Source organism: Chrysochloris asiatica, unplaced genomic scaffold, assembly GCF_000296735.1.
Source record: "Chrysochloris asiatica unplaced genomic scaffold, ChrAsi1.0 scaffold00138, whole genome shotgun sequence".
Classification (NCBI taxonomy): domain Eukaryota; kingdom Metazoa; phylum Chordata; class Mammalia; order Afrosoricida; family Chrysochloridae; genus Chrysochloris; species Chrysochloris asiatica.
Window position 1 is genome coordinate 7,865,632 of NW_006408656.1, and position 17,097 is coordinate 7,882,728.

Below are 17,097 nucleotides of genomic sequence, written 5' to 3' on the forward strand. Positions count from 1 at the left end.
CTCTTCACAGCCTTATGGGTCAGTTTAGGGCCAGAAGTTTCCAGGCTTAGTACCCTTGCCAACGTCAGCTCATCTCTTACCAGGAGCAAGGCCCTCTGAAGCCTGGGCCCCACCCAGCCCAGCTGTGCCCTGGTGATAGGGGAGAGGGCAGCCCTTACCCCTGGGCCCTGCAGTCTCAGCCAGCTCGGTCCTGGCTAAGGTGGGCAGAAGTAGTGGGGGGTTTCTCTGCAGCACCCCTGGGAAAGCTGGAGGAAGGGTCTGCACAGCATTCTCACCTTCTTTCCCCAGCTAGGGGCTTTTGTTGGGGAAGGAGGCTTGATGGTTTTAGCTGACCAGTTCAGCTCTTTCTCGCCCTGAGAAGGAATGCAGGGACCCTTTCCTTTTTGTACATGAACCTCCCCTTCTCTCTTGTACATAAACCCCAGCACCAGGCCTGACTTGTTCTTTCTGAGTTTGGGGGGCTAGGGTGGCCACTTGACCTGAGCCATGGTGGGAAGAAAGGAGGCTGGGAGGAAACACATCTGCTTCAGGGATGAGAGCTCAGAAGCTGGGGGAAAGGGAGCCTGACTGGATGGGCGCCAACCACATAGAGAGAGGCTGACCAGCCAGTGAGACACTGGCGCCCTCTGCTGGGTATGTGTGCACCCACCAACCTGCTGTTGGTCCCAGGAGCACATGGAAAAGACAGTCACTGGCCATGTTATAAATATTGTTATTTAAAAAAAAAAACAACCAACCAACCAAAACCACACATACATGGGGCCCCAGGTCTGGAAGGGGGAGGGGGGAACCCCAGGCCAGGGTGGGCAGGAGCAGGCACTGATGCTAGAGGGTAAAGACCCTGCCCTCTGCCACCTAGGCTGTGTCCATCAGCCTGTGGCTTGTCTCACATTTTATCTACTGGCATCACCTGCCCCACAGGGCATTACCACGAAGCTCTGGTCGGGCTGAGGGCAGGGATGGCACTAGTTGTCTGGGAAGGGGAGGCCCTTGAACGCCAAGAGCGACCTTGTGAGGTGCCAACAATGATGGGTTGGGATGGGGTTACTTTAAGAAACGTGGACACAGACCAGTGGACACAGACCCGGCTAAAGAGGAGCCTGGGGCAGACGGTGTGGGTAACCTAGGAGCAAAGCAGCCTGCAGGTCACTGGTGGTCATCCAGCTGCTGTAGGAGCGTCCGCCGCCGCCTCTCCAGCTCGCCTTCACTCAGCTCACTTTCCGATGTGTCCCAGCCTGTCTGTTGGAGCAAAGGCCTGGCTGACCTCAGGCCTCAGACGAGAACCAAGGGGGCCTGGCCAGAGTGCTGACGGACTTGGAGCCAAAGCACCTGCCTCTCACCTTTTCCTTCTTGATTCCAAAGCCTGCAGAACGGTTAGGGAGCTCTACCCGCCGGAGCTCCCTCTCCTTGTCCTGTTCTTGTTCTTTCTCATCACTCTCCTTGCCAGCTTTGTCCTCAGGGTCTGTCTCACTCTCAGGACTGTTCTGTAAGAACCAGAGCCCCCCTGCTCAGTCCCAGTGAGAGTTGTGGATAGAGTCGATCTCACACGAGAGGACCTTGGTAGAAAAAGTTCCTTCTCTACTCACTGACTTGTGTCTTCTCTTCTTATTCTTTTTTTTTGGTTTCTTAACTTTCCGAAGGCCATGATCTAGAGATGGAAAAGCCCCTGATCAGAAAGTTCGTCCTTTTTTCTGCTACCGAACAGAAAAGCCCTCTTGTTCCTAACAGACTGGAGACAGGAGGCTGAGCCAATCTGGTTTCCCTTCTCCCAGGATTCTGCGGGGCCAGAGCCAGGCACTGTTTCTGCTCTCCTGCAGGTTCAGCCCTCCCTGCCTTGTACCCTCCACCTGGGCCTGCCAGGACCTGCCCTCTCTGCCCCAGGGTCCTGGCAACCACTGACCTGATCCAAGGAGGAGGCGGGAGGATGGGGAGCCCTGTCCCCCAACAGCAGCAACCCCACTCTCAACCGAGTCAAGTGAGGAAGAGGGCTCAGAGCCTGACTCAGAGGGGTTCCGCCGCCGCCGCTTGGGGGGCCGGAGAGACGGTGGAGGCAGCTCCTCCTCTTCTGACTCAGAGCCCTGGGCAGAGGAGCAGACGTGAGCACCTCAGCTGTCAGCACAGAGGCCTCAAGTCTGGGAATGGGGAACAGGGGAAGATCTAGGGCCAAAGGAGTCCTGGAAGGTGCACCCACAGAAAGGACAATCGGAAGTGCTCCCTATTTCCCCCAGCGATCCGACCTCACCCCATGCCCCTTCTCCCACACTCACTGAGGGCGAGTGGGAGCGCTTGCGATGGTGCTTCTTGCCCTTTTTGCTGTGTTTCCGGCCTTTGGTGTGGAGGTGCTGGCATTCAGTCTGGCGGAGGCACAGAGGGTGAGGGAGGACCTGAATTAGTGCCTGTCAGGCGAGGGCCCAGGCCTGTCCTGCCGCCCTCTAAGGGCTCCCCTGCCTCCTGACTGGCCATGGGAGGAAGAGCCCTGGGGATGAGCAGTGGTTTTGGTCTCTGGAGTTGGTCCAGGTGTTCACAGGCCTGGGCAGCGGACAAGAGCCCTGCCTTACCTCCAGCACCTGCAGAAATTCCCGGAAGAGCCGGATCCGCTCCGACTCCAGGGTGATCTGCTCAAAGGCTGGGTCGCACACAAAGCGCTCACGGACCTTGAACGGGGAGAGCACTGCTGATGAGACCAGGCCCGGCCCAGCCTGGACACAGCCACGAGCACAGGGCAGGGCTGGGGCGGAGAATGGAGGGACTGGAGCTGGCCCGCAGCTGGGCCCTCAGTGCTCCAGAAGTCCCGCAGCCCTCAGGGTCGAGGGAGTGGTTTTTGGTGCCAGGCTGCGGTCCTGACCTCTTCCCAGGCAGTGCCCAGCTCCAGGGCAGGCACAGCCTGCCTCAGCATGCTTCGAAAGGCAGCTTCCCTGCGCCGCATCCTTCGTGCCTCCTCCTTCTCCCGCTCCCTCTCCCGGGCCTCCGCCTTCTCCAGCAGCTGAGGACAGAAAGGACACAGAACATGGTCACCAGCAAGTGGGTATTTGGGTCACATCTGGCAGACTTTAGAAGTGGGAGGTTGGTTGGAGCTGGGCTTCTACCAATATATCCCCTTAACCAGAGTAGTGAGTGATGAGTGCAACAAGACGCAAAATGAGTTAGAAATGGAGCCCCAGTTATGGCCCTGGCCCACCCAGCTCAGTCTGGCCCCTCACACTATTGAAGGTCAGCTTGATGTTGCCTGCGTCCAGCGCAGCAGCCCGCTTGTCAAAGCTTATGACATGGGCGAAGTCCTCAAAGGCTGTGTTCACCTCCACGCAGAAGCCCCGGTCCTGTGGGTATAGGAGCACATGTAGGCCAGGGCACCACCCACCACCTGAGGCCCAAAGCTGGCCTCCTGGGCAGGCAGAGGGTTGGATTGCAGGGTGCTCAGAAAATCCGCAGGAGAAGAAATCCATAGGACTGTAACATGCCTCTCAAACCAAACTGTCCAGGTCCTCATCCGATGACAGTCTCAACCCTTAGCTCAGGCACCTCCAAGTTGGGCATATGGAGTTGAGGAGGCTGCCTACACAGGAGTGGGGGCCGAGAATTCCCCATGACTTCACCCTTTTGCTTTGCCTTCCTTGTCTGCTGATTGACACTTGAGTCTTACAACTAGTTCTTTGTTCCTTGGTTTAAAGCTCAAGCCCCAGCTGGGCTAAACTGCTGCTTAGTTATGCTTTCATGCATTTTCTGCCAGCATCTGCTAGTAGTCCCCACCCTTCACTCTCCTGAGCACGAGGCTGAGTGCTCCACACACATGATCTCATTGAATCCTTACAGGTATCTCAACTTAGGCAGGAGAAACCAAGATTTAGAGAAGTGTAAGCAACTGCCCAAGGCCTCATCACTAATAAATGGCTGAACAAGAAATCTTCCCCACATCTTTCTAGCACCAAAGCCCTTACTTCTCACTCCTATACCCACACCCCACTTCTCATTCCATGGGAGGAATCAAGGCCACTGGGTATGTAACTACATTCAGATAGCTCACGTTCTCCAAGCACTCCCTGATGAAGTTTAGAAATGGTACCTAACTTGACCCAAGATGACACAGTGGAAAGTGCTGTGACTGGTGTCTGAAGTCTGGCCATCCTCACTCAGTTGGGGCACAGACCCCAATCCCTTCTACCCTCCACACTATCCCTGTGTCTGGCCTTCTCACTGATGTCAGGGGTGGGATCTTGCTTCTTTCCACAAGCACCTCCTCAGCCCACACTCCAGCCCTTCTCTTCACACACAGTGTCTCCTCTCTGCTAGGGAACTGAAAGCTACAATGGCATCATCACTGACTCCTCTCATCAAACACTCAACCTGGCACATCCTTTCCATCCTGTTCTGACCTTCCTCAAGCTAACAACCTCTGGCACTGTCCCCTTGCTTCACAATCTCTTAAAAAGATTTGTTAAGTGATGTTGAGTCCTGACTTAGCGACCCTGTATAGGGTTTCTGAGGAGGGGCTGGTGGGTTTCAATTGCTGACCTTGTGGTTGCAGTCCAAGGTCAGCAGTTCAAACCCACCAGCCCCTCCTCAGAAACCCTATACAGAGTCACTATGAATTGGAACTTACTCGACAGCACTTAACAACTAGATGATGCCTGGTGGAGGATTTAGCTGATCCTCTACCAAGACAGACTGGCACAGTGGCTGCAACAATGAGCTCAAACATGGGAAAGATTGTGAGGCTGGTACAGGACAGGAGAGTATCTCCTTCTGTTGGATATGGATGGGGTTGCTGAATTGGAACTGACCCAACTAGCACCTAACAACAACAAGACTGATACTTGACAGACACTTCAATTCAGCAGCTCCCAAGAAAATTCATGTCCCGTGAACCCCCACCCCACCCATGGGCCTCCCAGGTCTAGATCTTCAATCTTGTAGTATCTCTAAATCCAGGACTCATTATCCTCTGGGATGGAAAGTACCATCATGGTCCACCTGGCTTGGGGGTGGCCCCAGAGACTTGGGCTCATCTGTCTTCAGTAGGCAGGAGCCCAAGAGGGTGAGTAGGAAGGGGAACTCTTTAAAGAAGTTTCTCTCTTATAAGGTGCCGAGAGACTAGACTATTAGGGCAGGCCCCACCAGGTCCTGAGTGGTACCAACCATTCTGGCTGAAAGACAGCTGCCCCATCAAATCTGACCATCCTGGGATTAGGTATTTTATATGATCATCCTATTTACAACACAGTATTTGCCTTATTCCTCCCTGCCCAGGTTGCACTTGAGAATTTCCCCAATGGAATTCTTATTTTCTCCAAACCTAGTCTTCTGCTTAATCGTTATTGGTGATGCCACCTTTCCAGCTACAAACCTTTCCTTTGCTGCCATTTCACATAACAAACTCCAGTTCCACCTTTTAGTGACTTGATTCCACTAGTTAAAAAAAAATTTTTTTTTTCTTAAATGGCAGATACATTTTTTTTTTCATAAAAATCTTACAAAGAACCTCAGTGTTGCTAAGTGCCATCAAGTTGGTTCTAAATCATAGTGACCCTGTATGGGTTTTCTGAGGAGCAGCTGGTGGGTCTGAACTGCCGACCTGGCAGTTAGCAGTCCAGTGCTTATCCTACAGTGCCACAGCATGTCCCCAGTGTATTAACAGCAAGCTGCTATTTCAAGAGCTACTCTAATTGAAAAGAAGGAGGGGCACTTAGCCCCCACATGCTTCACACCGCTTGCTTGTCACAAGACACCCCTGAGGAATCCTAGGGGCCTCAGAAACATAGTTTGGGTGCTACAGTTCTCTCCCCATCTGCCATCCCATTTCAGGTCTAGCTCATCTCCCACCTAGATTCCTGCAACAATCCTGTCTCAACTGGCTTCCCTGCTTACCCATTCCCACACATCTAACCCAGCATCTGGTACCCAGTGCTTCTTAGACTTTTCTACCAAGTAGCCCCAACAGTAGGGGAGAGGCCTAGGCTCAGAAGAGGGCAACTCACACTCAAGGTATTTGAATAACTTGCCACGATCACTTTGAGCTTCTTCTGGTTTCAAAAACGGTCCTCTTACCACCACCACCAACTCTATGATACAAGTAATTCCTTCCAAGAGACATACTCTACACTGTGAGCAACAGCTTTTCTAAAACACCCATCTATCTGATCACCACGTTCCTGTCTCCTCACTACTGGGAAGATAAAAATCCACACTTCTTAGTTAACAGTTAAGGCATTTTATATCCAGGATTCTGCTTCCAAACTGGAGCATGTGGTTCCAGGGAAACTGAGGAAACCACAAGGACACTATGATACATATCTAACAGTAAATGATTTCAAAATATAAAATGCATACTAAACAAGCAAAGATACAATATTAAAATGCAAAACTTGTATGAATTTATAAGGTAAAACCCAAGACTTCAAGGAAATATTATATGTGCAGTGAGACACTTCTAGTATATTCCTAGACTCTTCACCCCAGGTGTTACTCTCATAAAATTAGGCACAGTTTGGAGGAAAAACGATTTTCAGACAAGGAACCTGAGGTTCCGAATGGTTAAATGACCTGCCCAAGGTCACACAACTAGGAAGTGGCTAAGCTAGACTTTACCCTGGACAGGCTGGCTTCGAAGTCCTGCTCTAAACTGTGCAGGTCTGTAGTCTCACTGAATGTATTAGAAGTCTCTTCACTTCCACAAAGACATATGCTTCCTCTACCTTTTCTTTGGAAGTACAAGCCTTTCTTAGTCTATCACTCATTTACCCACTTTCCTCCCTTTGATAAACATGCTCACTGAGAAATATTCCCCCAATCTAGAAAGCCGCTCATGCAAATGGCAGCCGACATGTCTCTGTGTTAGGGAGGCAACAAAGAGTGGCCAGGAGGAGACCAGCCCCGTCTAAGGGCAGGGACACCTCAGCTTGTGGCACCCAATGCCTTGCAAAACCAGCCCAGGGCAGCTAGTTAATCTGAATCCTCAAGAGAAGATGAAAGAATCCAATTTACATGTAAACCTCTTGCTTTTAAAAAGCTAGCAACTGAATTCTAAATTTGTCTAAAATACTATGTGGGCCAGGACACTGTGACAGGCTACCAGGTACACATCTGTGCCTCTTGCTCCTCTATTCACCCTCTTGTCTTTGCTCCCTGTACCGCCCTCCTCTGCCCACTCTGTCTTCAAGGCACAGTTCCAATGCCAAGTCTTCTGACGCCCATTTCTGTATGATCAGTTTCATATCTCTCTTCCTGTTAGACCGTGAGCTCCTTACACACGGAAACTCTCCCCAGTGCATAAAAGGGATCCTGCTAGCACAATGGTTAAAATGCTTGGCTAGTACCCAGTCAGGAATTCAAAAATCAGCCCACACTGTGACAAAGTGTGGCAGTCTGCTTCCATAAAGATGAAAGTCTTGAAAATTCTGTGGGGCAGTTCTACTCTGTCCTATGATGTTGTTGTTGTTAGGTGCCCTCAAGTCAGTTCCAACTCACAGCAACTCTGTATAGAATTTCTGAGGAGTGACTGGTAAGTCTGAACTGCTGCTCTTGTGGTTAACAGTCTGGTGCTGCTCCTACAGCGCCACGCCTGTCCTATAGGGCTGTTGGAAGTTAGAGTTGATGCTGCAACAGCAGGTTTTCAGATAGTGCAGCAAAGAATCATAGCCACAGAACGGAGCACAAAAGGACTTAAGGGAGTCCTGCCAAGAGCTCTGCAGCCAGCCTGCAGCCACCCGTAACCCCAGGCCTCCCTCACCTTAAGAATGTCCTTAATGATTTTCTTCTCATCATGGAAGCGTGCCTTCAACTCCTCCACATAGAATTTGAACAAGTCCAGCGGGGTGGAGCCTGTGGAGGAGGGAGGGAGGGGGGCCTGGCGGGCGGCAGCTTCCCACGGCCCAGGGTGGGGTCGAGGACAGGACCAGGGAGTGGGGGTGCAGAGAGGCCAGCGGGGCTGGAAGCCAGGCGAAAGAAGGGGAAGCCTGGCTGCCTTACCCGGCTGGCCCAGCATGTTGGCAAAGCGAACATCAGTGCTGACCGCTGGATACAGTTCCATCCAGGTGGACATGGAGTGCAGCTGTCCTGTCTCGTGCAGCTCGTCCAGGAAGGTCTGGGCAGGAGACAGGACGAGTGAGACAGAAGAGAGCAGACTTTGACACAGAGAAAGATGAGATAACAGAGGGCGCAAGGGAGGACATGATGAGATACGAATGGAGAATCAAGGAGTAATAGGAAAGGAGAGAATGTAAATATACAGAAAGAGACCAACAAAACAAGAGCCAGCCTGGGAGGCAAAGACAGAAACCTGCCACTCCAAGGAGGGAGCTAAGCTACACCTGATTGGGTCCCCACACCAAATGGAACTAAATCTGGTCTAGGCTGCCCTCTGCTGGTAGTTCCTGGGTGGTGCAGTAATCTAGTCTCACTACACAAGCACAGCAAAGTGGAGAGGCCAGGGCAGGGCAGGGGGCTGGACACAGACAAATGGATGCCCTGACTATACTCCCATCTATAAAGGCAGCAAAGATACCTGGAAGGCCTCCCTGTTCTTGCGCTGCTGCCGCCGCTCCCGAAGCCGGGCCCGTTCCCGCTCCTCCTCCTCCTCCCTCTCCAAAGCTCGGATGTGCTCCTCAAAGCAGATCAGTGCATCTTCCTTGTCCATGTCTACCACAAGGCAGCGGTTCAGGGGCATCAACCCTAGCATTACACCCTCTCAGACACCCACACCCCCCTGTGTTCCAGGGATGCCAGACTGGTGGGAAATGCGAAGGAGACAGCTCCAGTAGAAGAGGCCACTGGAAAAGGGTAGTGTTGAGGGGGAATCACAACTGTGTAAGGAAAAATTAACTCATATTCAGCTCTTGCATATTCAGTTACTCAAGTCTTCACGTGAAGCCAGTTAGTTCAGGATCTGAGGTTTCACGTCTATGGAATCAAATTTTGATGAGAAGGTAAAATTCTGAGGTCACCAGTGTTTCCAGGCCAACAACAAGAGCTTCTTGTAACATTAAGTGACCAGAAAAGGTCACCTTCAGACCACATTTATTCACATCATCAACATCTCAGGTCTGACTCCCATCCCCAAGCTCTTCCCCAAGGACACAAATGTCCAGGTCAGCAACCAGACCCCAGAGGGAAGGGGATCCCCAGGCACTAAGTGAGTGCTGGGGGACTTCTGGGATATCTAGGATGTAAGAAGAGCATGGGGAAATGTGTGGGGAAAAGGGAAGGAACAGGAGGGAGCGGAGACCCAGGCTTACTCTGCAGCTGATGGTCTTGGGCAAAGCTGGGGTTATCCATGAGGTACTGCTGAGCCTGAGACCATGTCGTTTGGAAGCTGACGCTACTCATCCCATCCAGGATGCTCTTCAGGGCCTGGATGTTGCGGCGCCGCAGCTGCTTGGCCTGTTCCTAGGAAGCCACAGGACCAGAGGAGGCAGGTCAGGCCAGAGCTACTTTACTGGGTCTGAACAGGAGAGGAGAGTAGCTGAGAAATCCCAGGAGGAGCCCACTCCAGGATTTCATGTCACCAGAAGTGGAGGAGTCTAGATGACAGACCAGGTCGTCTGAGGCTCCTTTCTGCCACCTCACCACCCCACCTACATTTGTAAGCCCAGAGCAGACAGAGGGTGGCGGTGGTACAAATGCTACCCCAGCTTCCAAGTCAGGAGCTAGGACACTGGGGAAGAAGAGAATGGCTAGGGGGCCTAAGAAAGCAAAGACATGAGACTGGGGCTGACGGTTGTGGCCCAGTGACCATTACCTTCTCCTTCTTGGCCAGGAAGAAGAGGACATCATCATAAACCTCTTTTCGATCCCTCTCAGGGACCACAGCCCAGACCTCCAATTCCCCAAAGGTCTGTTCTGCCCGCCTATGAAGCACACGAACAGCGAGTAGTCAGACAGAGAACGAAGGCTCTGGGCCTTGTGTTCTCAGGGCTCCCGGGACCCACCCAAGCCAGGCCCCTGACCGGTAGCGGGTGGTGGAGGTCATGCGCTCGTGCTGCTCCAGGAAATGCTGCAGGGTCTGCTTGGCCTCCTTGGCCCTTAGGCGGGCCTCTTCCTTCTCCTCCTTCTCCCGCTGCGCCTTGTAGGCATTGAATGCCTGCTTTTTCTCACTCAGTTTGGGCAAGGCACTGGGGTGGAGAAGGTGGGAGTGGGGTGGAGACAGAGGAATCAGCCTAAACCATCTTGCACAGCCCACACTGTGGAGTCACGGGGCACGTGTGGATGGGTCTCCACAGAGCTGAGTGAGGGTCCATGCATGGGCACAGCAGGGCTGCAGGGGCTCCAAGGGCGCAGGGAGGCAGGACAGATCCCTGGGATGTGGGTGGGGTGAGAGGTAGTGAGGGGGTGTTCTCAAGTTGTAGTCAGGCCTCTGCCCTATCCAGCCCCTTTTCCCCAATTAATTCAATTCAATTCAATTCAATTCAATTCAACAAGCATTTATTGAAGTCTCGAGTCAGAACCTTTTCCACCCTTCTCTTGCCTGGTACCCCCACCCCCACCTGTCACTTTCCTGGTCTGGGCCCGTTGGGGCCTGAGTGTCCAGCTGCTCTCATGAACAGGGTCTGGAGGGCCTGGCTCCCTCTGCCCAGGCCTACCTGTAACGGGGGTCGGTGACCACCATCTTCATGGCCTGCTCCCACGAGGCGTTGGAGGGGACAGCCTGGAATGGAGCAGGCGGGGGTCATGGGGCCTGCCCACCTCCGGTCCTCAGGCCTTCCCTGGGAGCCCCACCCACCCCAGCACCTTGTCCCTCAGCAGCTCCTTGAATGCCTGCTTTGCCTTCTCCCGGTTGCTCCAACTGAGGCCAGACCTCTCTAGCTCTGGCTTCGATTCCTCCTCTTCCTGCTGTGGTGGCTGATGCTGTCCAGCAGAACTGGGGGGCAGAGGGGACTCAGCCATAGGGGGCCCCAGCTCCTACAGCTTCCAGTGCCTTGCACTCTCAGTAATACCAGCCCCCTGGCTTCGCAGAGCAGTGTCTTTCCACCCTCCAGCACTCATACCCAGATCATCACTCTCCTCCCGAGAAGCCCTGGCAGAGGTCAAGGGCTGAACCAGATCAGGCCAGCATTTGGGATGCCACAGAGGGGCAGCCCTCACCTGCTAGGGCTCTCCTCTGGCTGCTCCAGGGGTTGGGCCACCTCGGACACATCACAGTCTTCACTCCCACCTGGCTCAGGTTCCAGAAGGCCCAGGGTCACTGGGGTGGGGCCAGGAGGTACAGGTGGGGGGTCAGGTTGTGGCTGAGGAGGCTGTGGCTGTAGTGTCTGTGGCTGAGACTGCGGATGTGGCTGTTTCCTGCAGGTGAGCCAGAAGGGCGTGGCCAGAAGAAAGAGCAAAGACAGAGGAGGTTAGGGGAGGACTGAGACCAGAGGAAATGGAGAGCTGGCTCCTCCTCCCATGGAACAGTCTAGTGGGAGACAGTCCACTCTCTCCCATCCCCTCAAGCGGTCCCAAGCATAGAGGGATGGACAGATGAGTAAGGTAGCTGAATCACTCACCCTGCAGACTCTTGTTTGACTAGAGCTGCAATGGGAAGAGACAGCATGGTCAGTCACAGGGTAGCCAGGTCCCCACCCAAATGCCTGCCCAGGCCCAGGCCCTCCGACAACCTCTCACCCTCTAGCTCATCCAGGTCCTTGGGCCGGGTCCAGCGGGACTCCTTACTCTGGTTGTTATAGTAGTAAGGTTTGCCTGTGTCTGACTTGTACTCTTTCCAGGGACACTGGGACAGCAGCAGCTGCAAGAGGAGGGTCAGGGGATATCAGCAGGATGGGCATGCCGTCTAACCACAGTCAGGGAGCTACGGGGACCCCGCGGGTAGGGGTCAGAGGGGTCTTTAGTTGCCATCTAGACTGGTTCCACCTGGGGGAAGGTGGGCTTCCTGAGATCCTAGAGTGACATTTCCATAGAGGTTGGGGGGTGGGGGGCTAGAGATTTTAAGATCAGTGAGATTATGGGAGGCCAAGCACTCAGAAGGGTCAGGGCAGCCAAAGGGAAGGGCCACAGCGCCCCGCTCAGGACCTCGGCCTTGGACTTGAGCACGCTGGGCTTCTCCCACACGGACTGCTTGTCGTCAGCATTGTAGTAGTAGACACGCCCATCAGGGGCCACATGCTCACTCCACAGGGCCCTCTGTGGGAACAAGGGGGGTGCATAGAACAGTAGTTAAGGTCCTCTTCCAAAGTCTCTCAACCCCCCGCCAAAAACATAACCATTAGCCTCTCCAACCCCACCCATTTTCAGCCTTTCTACCCAGAAACTCTTCAACTGGAAGAACTTACCAGAGGGCCTGTTCCAGCCACAGCAGCTAGAAAAAAAGCCAAAGGAAAGGCACTAAGTCCTCACTCAAACTCCCATCTTATTCCCAGCTAGTCCTCCCCTATCCCAGTAAACATCCCCTGGTGCCATCAACATCCCAGGCTCCCTGTCATCCCAACAGGCACGATCCAGGCTAGGCGCCAGTCCACGGTCCCCTCACCCCTAAACCCCCCAACCTCCGAGCCTGGGGGGAACAGGCCCCCAGAAGACTCACAGCTGGCGGTGTCTGCACCCGGAGCCGTCTGCCGAAGAAAGAGGAGGGGGAAGGGTTGGGGCCAAGCCCAGTGGCCCCCAGGACCCAGGCCATGGGGACAGAGAAGCAGGCCAGGCCAGGATCCATGTGTCCTGGCTCCCAGGGATCTGTGCTCCCTAACAGACTTCCCCCAGCCTCCAGGGCCACAGCTGTAGGACCCCAAGGAGAGATCACACAGCAGCGCCTTTCCTTGCTTTCCCCATGTGGAAGCACTTTGTTGAGCCACCTTCTGAGACTCAGCTCTTCCACAGTGGATACCACATTTTACATCCTACTCAGACCACACTGAACAACAACACAAGAAGGTACTACTGTCTCCTCCAAAGACCAAGAAGATGTGGAAGAAGGGAGACAATGAATATGGCCACAGAGTGCCTCTTTGAGGTTAAAAAGTATTTGGCATGGCGGTGTTCCCAGGGAGCACTTTGGGGGATGAAGTGGGGAACCAGAAGAGCCAAGTGCACTGGGGAGAGGAGGACTTGAGTGTGGGGAATGCTGCTGGGACCAGGATAGGGAAGGTAACAGGAGGTAAGAAAAACGGCAGCCATTTCCCCTGTACTCCAAGTCAAACCCACAGGGCTGCAGGGCAGAGCTTGCTTCCTACCAGCCCCCGTGCTTACCGCTGCGGTGACAGGCACCGCTGGCATCAGCATTCCTGGCATCATAGGAGGTACCATTCCTGGGATCTATGGATACAAAGAAGATAATGCCAGCTACCAAGGTCAGGGCAAGCACAGCTGGGCCAGCTCTCTGTGAAGCAGGTGCCTAAAAGGGGTCCTCAGAGATCCCTGTAGGGCCATGGCTTGGGACACTTCCTCAGGCAAGCCCTGGTTCAGGCCTCTCAGCTGAGCCTGAAAGTTCACTCCATCACTCAGCAAACAAATTCACAGGAGCCTGCCCCCAAGTACCCTCCCTGCCACCCCTCTTCTGAAGTCCAGATCCCACTCTCAGCTCCACCCCGGCTCCACTGACAGGGTTTTCTGAGGTCCCCGCTGGAGAGGGGAGGATTACCTGTGTGAGTGGTGGTGGAGCCCCCATTGGTGGAAGCATTGGGGGCATGATGCCAGGTGGCATGGGGGGAATGGCTGGTGGTCTCTGACTCATGGGGGGTAGCCCCATTGGAGGGAAGGGTGGGGGGATCCCTGGAGGGGGCATCTGGAAAGGAGGAAGGAAGAGACTGAGCAGAGAAGACACCACCTTGGAGTCATCAGGAAATGCCCACCTGTCTCCCTCCATCCCTCTAGCCAGCCTGGGAGGCAACTCAGAGGCTGTAGGTCAAGAAGCACAAGGCCGGAAACTGCCTCCTATTTCACCACTAAGAGACTGAAAACTAGGGGTCCTTTGGATCTAACAGGCTAGTTACACAGGCGGCTTCTTGAGAGGTGGAGAGGGGACAGGGAGCAGGAAGTGTAGCAGCCACCAGACTACAGCTAGAAGGCTCCATCTCTTCAGCAGCCTTCCCCAAAAGGTGCTCTCAGATGAAGGAGCAGAGGGCAGGTGCTGTTCAGACACCCAAACCCCCCAGTCTCCCATCCCCTTTCTTCAACTCGATAAGTACCAATACTACTCTGGCCTGACTTCTGTGGTGTAATTAAGAACACAGAGAAGGCATAGTGAAAGAGAAAGACAGCCCCCCACCCTGCCCTCACACTAATAGGGTCTTTTCCCTTTCTCTTCTACCCCAGCCCCAGTGAGTCCTGAGGACAAAGAGAAAAGGGGGACTGTCAACGTTATAGGCTGAGAACGTGACGGCAGCTCTCCCCACCCCAAGGCCTAGGCAAACCATCCCTCTCCTAGGGCAGCAGAAGGGACGTTCCACCAACACCATGCTGGTGATGCTGTAGTTGCTAGGGACTGGGGAGCAGGCTGGAAAAGCCAAGCCCAGGGAAAGACATAAAACTTACGAAGGGTGGTGGCATCATGGGGGGCCCCGGTGGGAAGGGGGCAGGCGCTGCTGGGGGCCGGGGACCAGAATCGGGAACCGACTGTTGAGGGAGAGAAAAGTCATAGGACCCAGGATGGGCACAGAGATGGGCTTTTGCAGATGGGAAGCAGAAGGAGGGTAAGGATGAAAAGGAGCACGAAGGCTAGACGAAGGATCTCCAAGCCCAATGTCCTGCCCACCCTAAGCTCTGAGCTCTGGGTAGGTCTTCCTCTTCTGCCAGATCAAAAGCCAGCTGGCTGGGCCCCTTCAATGTCATCTTGTAAGTTTCCACTTTGCAAAGCCACAGAAAAGATGATAGAGGCTCCACTTCAGTTACAGACTGGCCCCTCCTGAGGCTTTTCATCCATTTTCCTAACTGGGAGCAAAGTGGTACCTCCCGCAAACCCATTCAGCAAAGGTTTGTGACATTCCTAAAGTGTCCAGAGATGGAGTGGCCACTTCTGTTCGCCTACCTGAATCAATCCAATCACCAAGCTCTCTAAAAACGAGCATTTACTTGTCCCTCACAAGTACTAGTCTCCCTAACTCTTCTCTCTTCACGCCTGCATCCTTCCTTCACTGGCCTCACCGCTTGCTTTGATCTCTTCCCCTGCCAATCACCCACTGCAGCTCTCTAGCGCTGCTCCTGTCTTTCTCTGTGCTGCCCTCTGTCCTACAAATCCTCAGCTTGTCCCCTACAGATGCAGACTTGAAAGGGCCTAAGTCTTTCTGTCCTATACCTAATGGCTGGCCACATCTTGTCTTTTAGCTCTAGGAGGCTTTCTTGAATCTATTTTAATTTCTTCCAAGTCATTCTCTGTCCCATCACCTTTTTAAATTTCTTCATAAAAGGTATGTTGTTGCTGATGTTAAGTGCCATCAACTTGGTTACGACTCATAGCAACCTGATACTGGATTCCAAGGAGCAGCTAATGGGTTTGAAGCACTAACTTCATGGTTAGCAGTCCAGTGTTTATCCTACAGTGCCACACCAGGACTCCATAAAATATATACAATCTTATAATTATTATGTCTGCCTGGATGTGTACCCCCACCACCACCCCCAACCATTCCATGAGGGCAAGGATCATATGTGACTTATTGGCAGCCGGATTCCTGGCACCTGGCAGAGTTTCTGGCACACAATAGGCATTCAGTAAATATTGAATGAAATAATGAGTGAATAAATGACTGGAAAACCCTCCCACTTACAAGGGTTCATACTACAGTTACAGCCCCACATGGACACAATGATGTGTGCACAAGGTTTCCACTTCAGCATTATTGTATTAACAAATGAATAACCTCTGCCTGAGTATCACTATGGGTAGGAACTGACTCGACAGCACTTAACAACAAACAAATAGCCATCAATAAAGGATTATACAAGAGGGCTTCAAAAAATTCATGGAAAACAAGAAATACGTGCCATAACACGAGCAGATACATGCACACCAATGTTCATAGCAGCACTATTTACAACAGCAAAAAGATGGAGACAGCCAAAGTGCCCATCAACTGAAGAATGGATAAACAAACTGTGGTACATACACACAATGGAATATTATGTGACCTTGAATAATAACAAGAAAGCTGCAAACCACCACAAAACATGGATGAACCTTGAGGACATTATGTTGAGTGAAATTAGTCAGTCACAAAAGGAGAAATAATGCATAAGACCACTACTGTAAAAGAAAAAGAACCCATACTAAAGGCTGGGGGTGGGGAATGTGGGGGAGTGGGGTAAGGGGAGCAAGGGGAGGTAGAACACAGGACAGGGAATAGATAGGATCATTTGGGTGCTGGGGATGGAGGCAATATACAAGAAGGGGGAGGGGAATGGATGAACAAAGCAGACAGGAGAACAATTATGCAGGTTTGCATGGGCTAAGTGGGACAGAGGTAAAGAATGATGTATGCACAACCTTGGAACAACAGGGCTCTGGGATACAGGGATTGAGACATGGTTGGAATGGGCAAAAGGGGGGAAATAATGTTAAGATGCTTGGCTGTCTTTTGAATCTTGGTTTCCCTTGCACACCATTATAAAATAGACACTGGAAGGAGAGAGAAAGGAATCGTCACCATAGAAATATCACCATAGAAAGTCTGTAAGTCCATCTTCTGCCTATAACTGATTGGAATACCTAAAATGGGGGCTATAGCATTCCCAGTGAAGGAGGCCTCCTGCGGAGCCTCTGCATTACATAAGACTACAGGTGGAATACTGAACAGCATCCAGAATCTTCAGAGATGGGAAATTCCCACTTGAAAGGATGGGCAGACTAGCCTGGAGCAGCTAGAAGAACAGAAGATACTTCTTGAAACAGGAAAAATACAAAACAATATAGGCAGACCGACTGATTACTACAAAAACAAGCAAGTTGCTCGCCCAGGAGACATCAAGGCAAGTGGTCGGGTCCCCTCAGAGCAAACCCTCTTCCAAGACTAAGACTCAATGGAATACACGCTCTGATTAGTGACCACGTTTGTGACTGATATGGGGAAGTGAGGGGAAAACAACAATGAAGCTGCGAGCTAAGACCTACAATGCTCAATAGACTCCTGTGAACCTTGGTGGAGACCTGGTTGGCCAGCAGTGTGGCAAGACCTGGGGACTCTT

General features: G+C 52.7%; 1 protein-coding gene across 1 annotated transcript in view; it reads right to left on the reverse strand.

Annotated features, from left to right (window-relative positions):
• Window positions 1-1,146: 1,146 nt before the first annotated feature.
• PRPF40B (PRP40 pre-mRNA processing factor 40 homolog B (S. cerevisiae)) overlaps window positions 1,147-17,097 on the reverse strand; it is a 21,789-nt gene continuing 5,838 nt past the window's right edge. The window contains exons 2-26 of the mRNA XM_006870074.1: window positions 14,452-14,532; window positions 13,559-13,702; window positions 13,168-13,233; window positions 12,509-12,536; window positions 12,258-12,283; window positions 11,998-12,108; window positions 11,593-11,713; window positions 11,475-11,499; window positions 11,074-11,271; window positions 10,720-10,849; window positions 10,572-10,636; window positions 9,939-10,103; window positions 9,731-9,839; window positions 9,228-9,378; window positions 8,498-8,631; window positions 7,963-8,077; window positions 7,724-7,815; window positions 3,201-3,317; window positions 2,846-2,983; window positions 2,559-2,654; window positions 2,268-2,354; window positions 1,901-2,078; window positions 1,587-1,648; window positions 1,341-1,484; window positions 1,147-1,239 (exon numbers count right to left, since the gene is read on the reverse strand). Coding sequence (XP_006870136.1) covers window positions 1,147-1,239; window positions 1,341-1,484; window positions 1,587-1,648; window positions 1,901-2,078; window positions 2,268-2,354; window positions 2,559-2,654; window positions 2,846-2,983; window positions 3,201-3,317; window positions 7,724-7,815; window positions 7,963-8,077; window positions 8,498-8,631; window positions 9,228-9,378; window positions 9,731-9,839; window positions 9,939-10,103; window positions 10,572-10,636; window positions 10,720-10,849; window positions 11,074-11,271; window positions 11,475-11,499; window positions 11,593-11,713; window positions 11,998-12,108; window positions 12,258-12,283; window positions 12,509-12,536; window positions 13,168-13,233; window positions 13,559-13,702; window positions 14,452-14,532 — 2,676 coding nt within the window. The remainder of the gene's footprint in view (window positions 1,240-1,340; window positions 1,485-1,586; window positions 1,649-1,900; window positions 2,079-2,267; window positions 2,355-2,558; window positions 2,655-2,845; window positions 2,984-3,200; window positions 3,318-7,723; window positions 7,816-7,962; window positions 8,078-8,497; window positions 8,632-9,227; window positions 9,379-9,730; window positions 9,840-9,938; window positions 10,104-10,571; window positions 10,637-10,719; window positions 10,850-11,073; window positions 11,272-11,474; window positions 11,500-11,592; window positions 11,714-11,997; window positions 12,109-12,257; window positions 12,284-12,508; window positions 12,537-13,167; window positions 13,234-13,558; window positions 13,703-14,451; window positions 14,533-17,097) is intronic.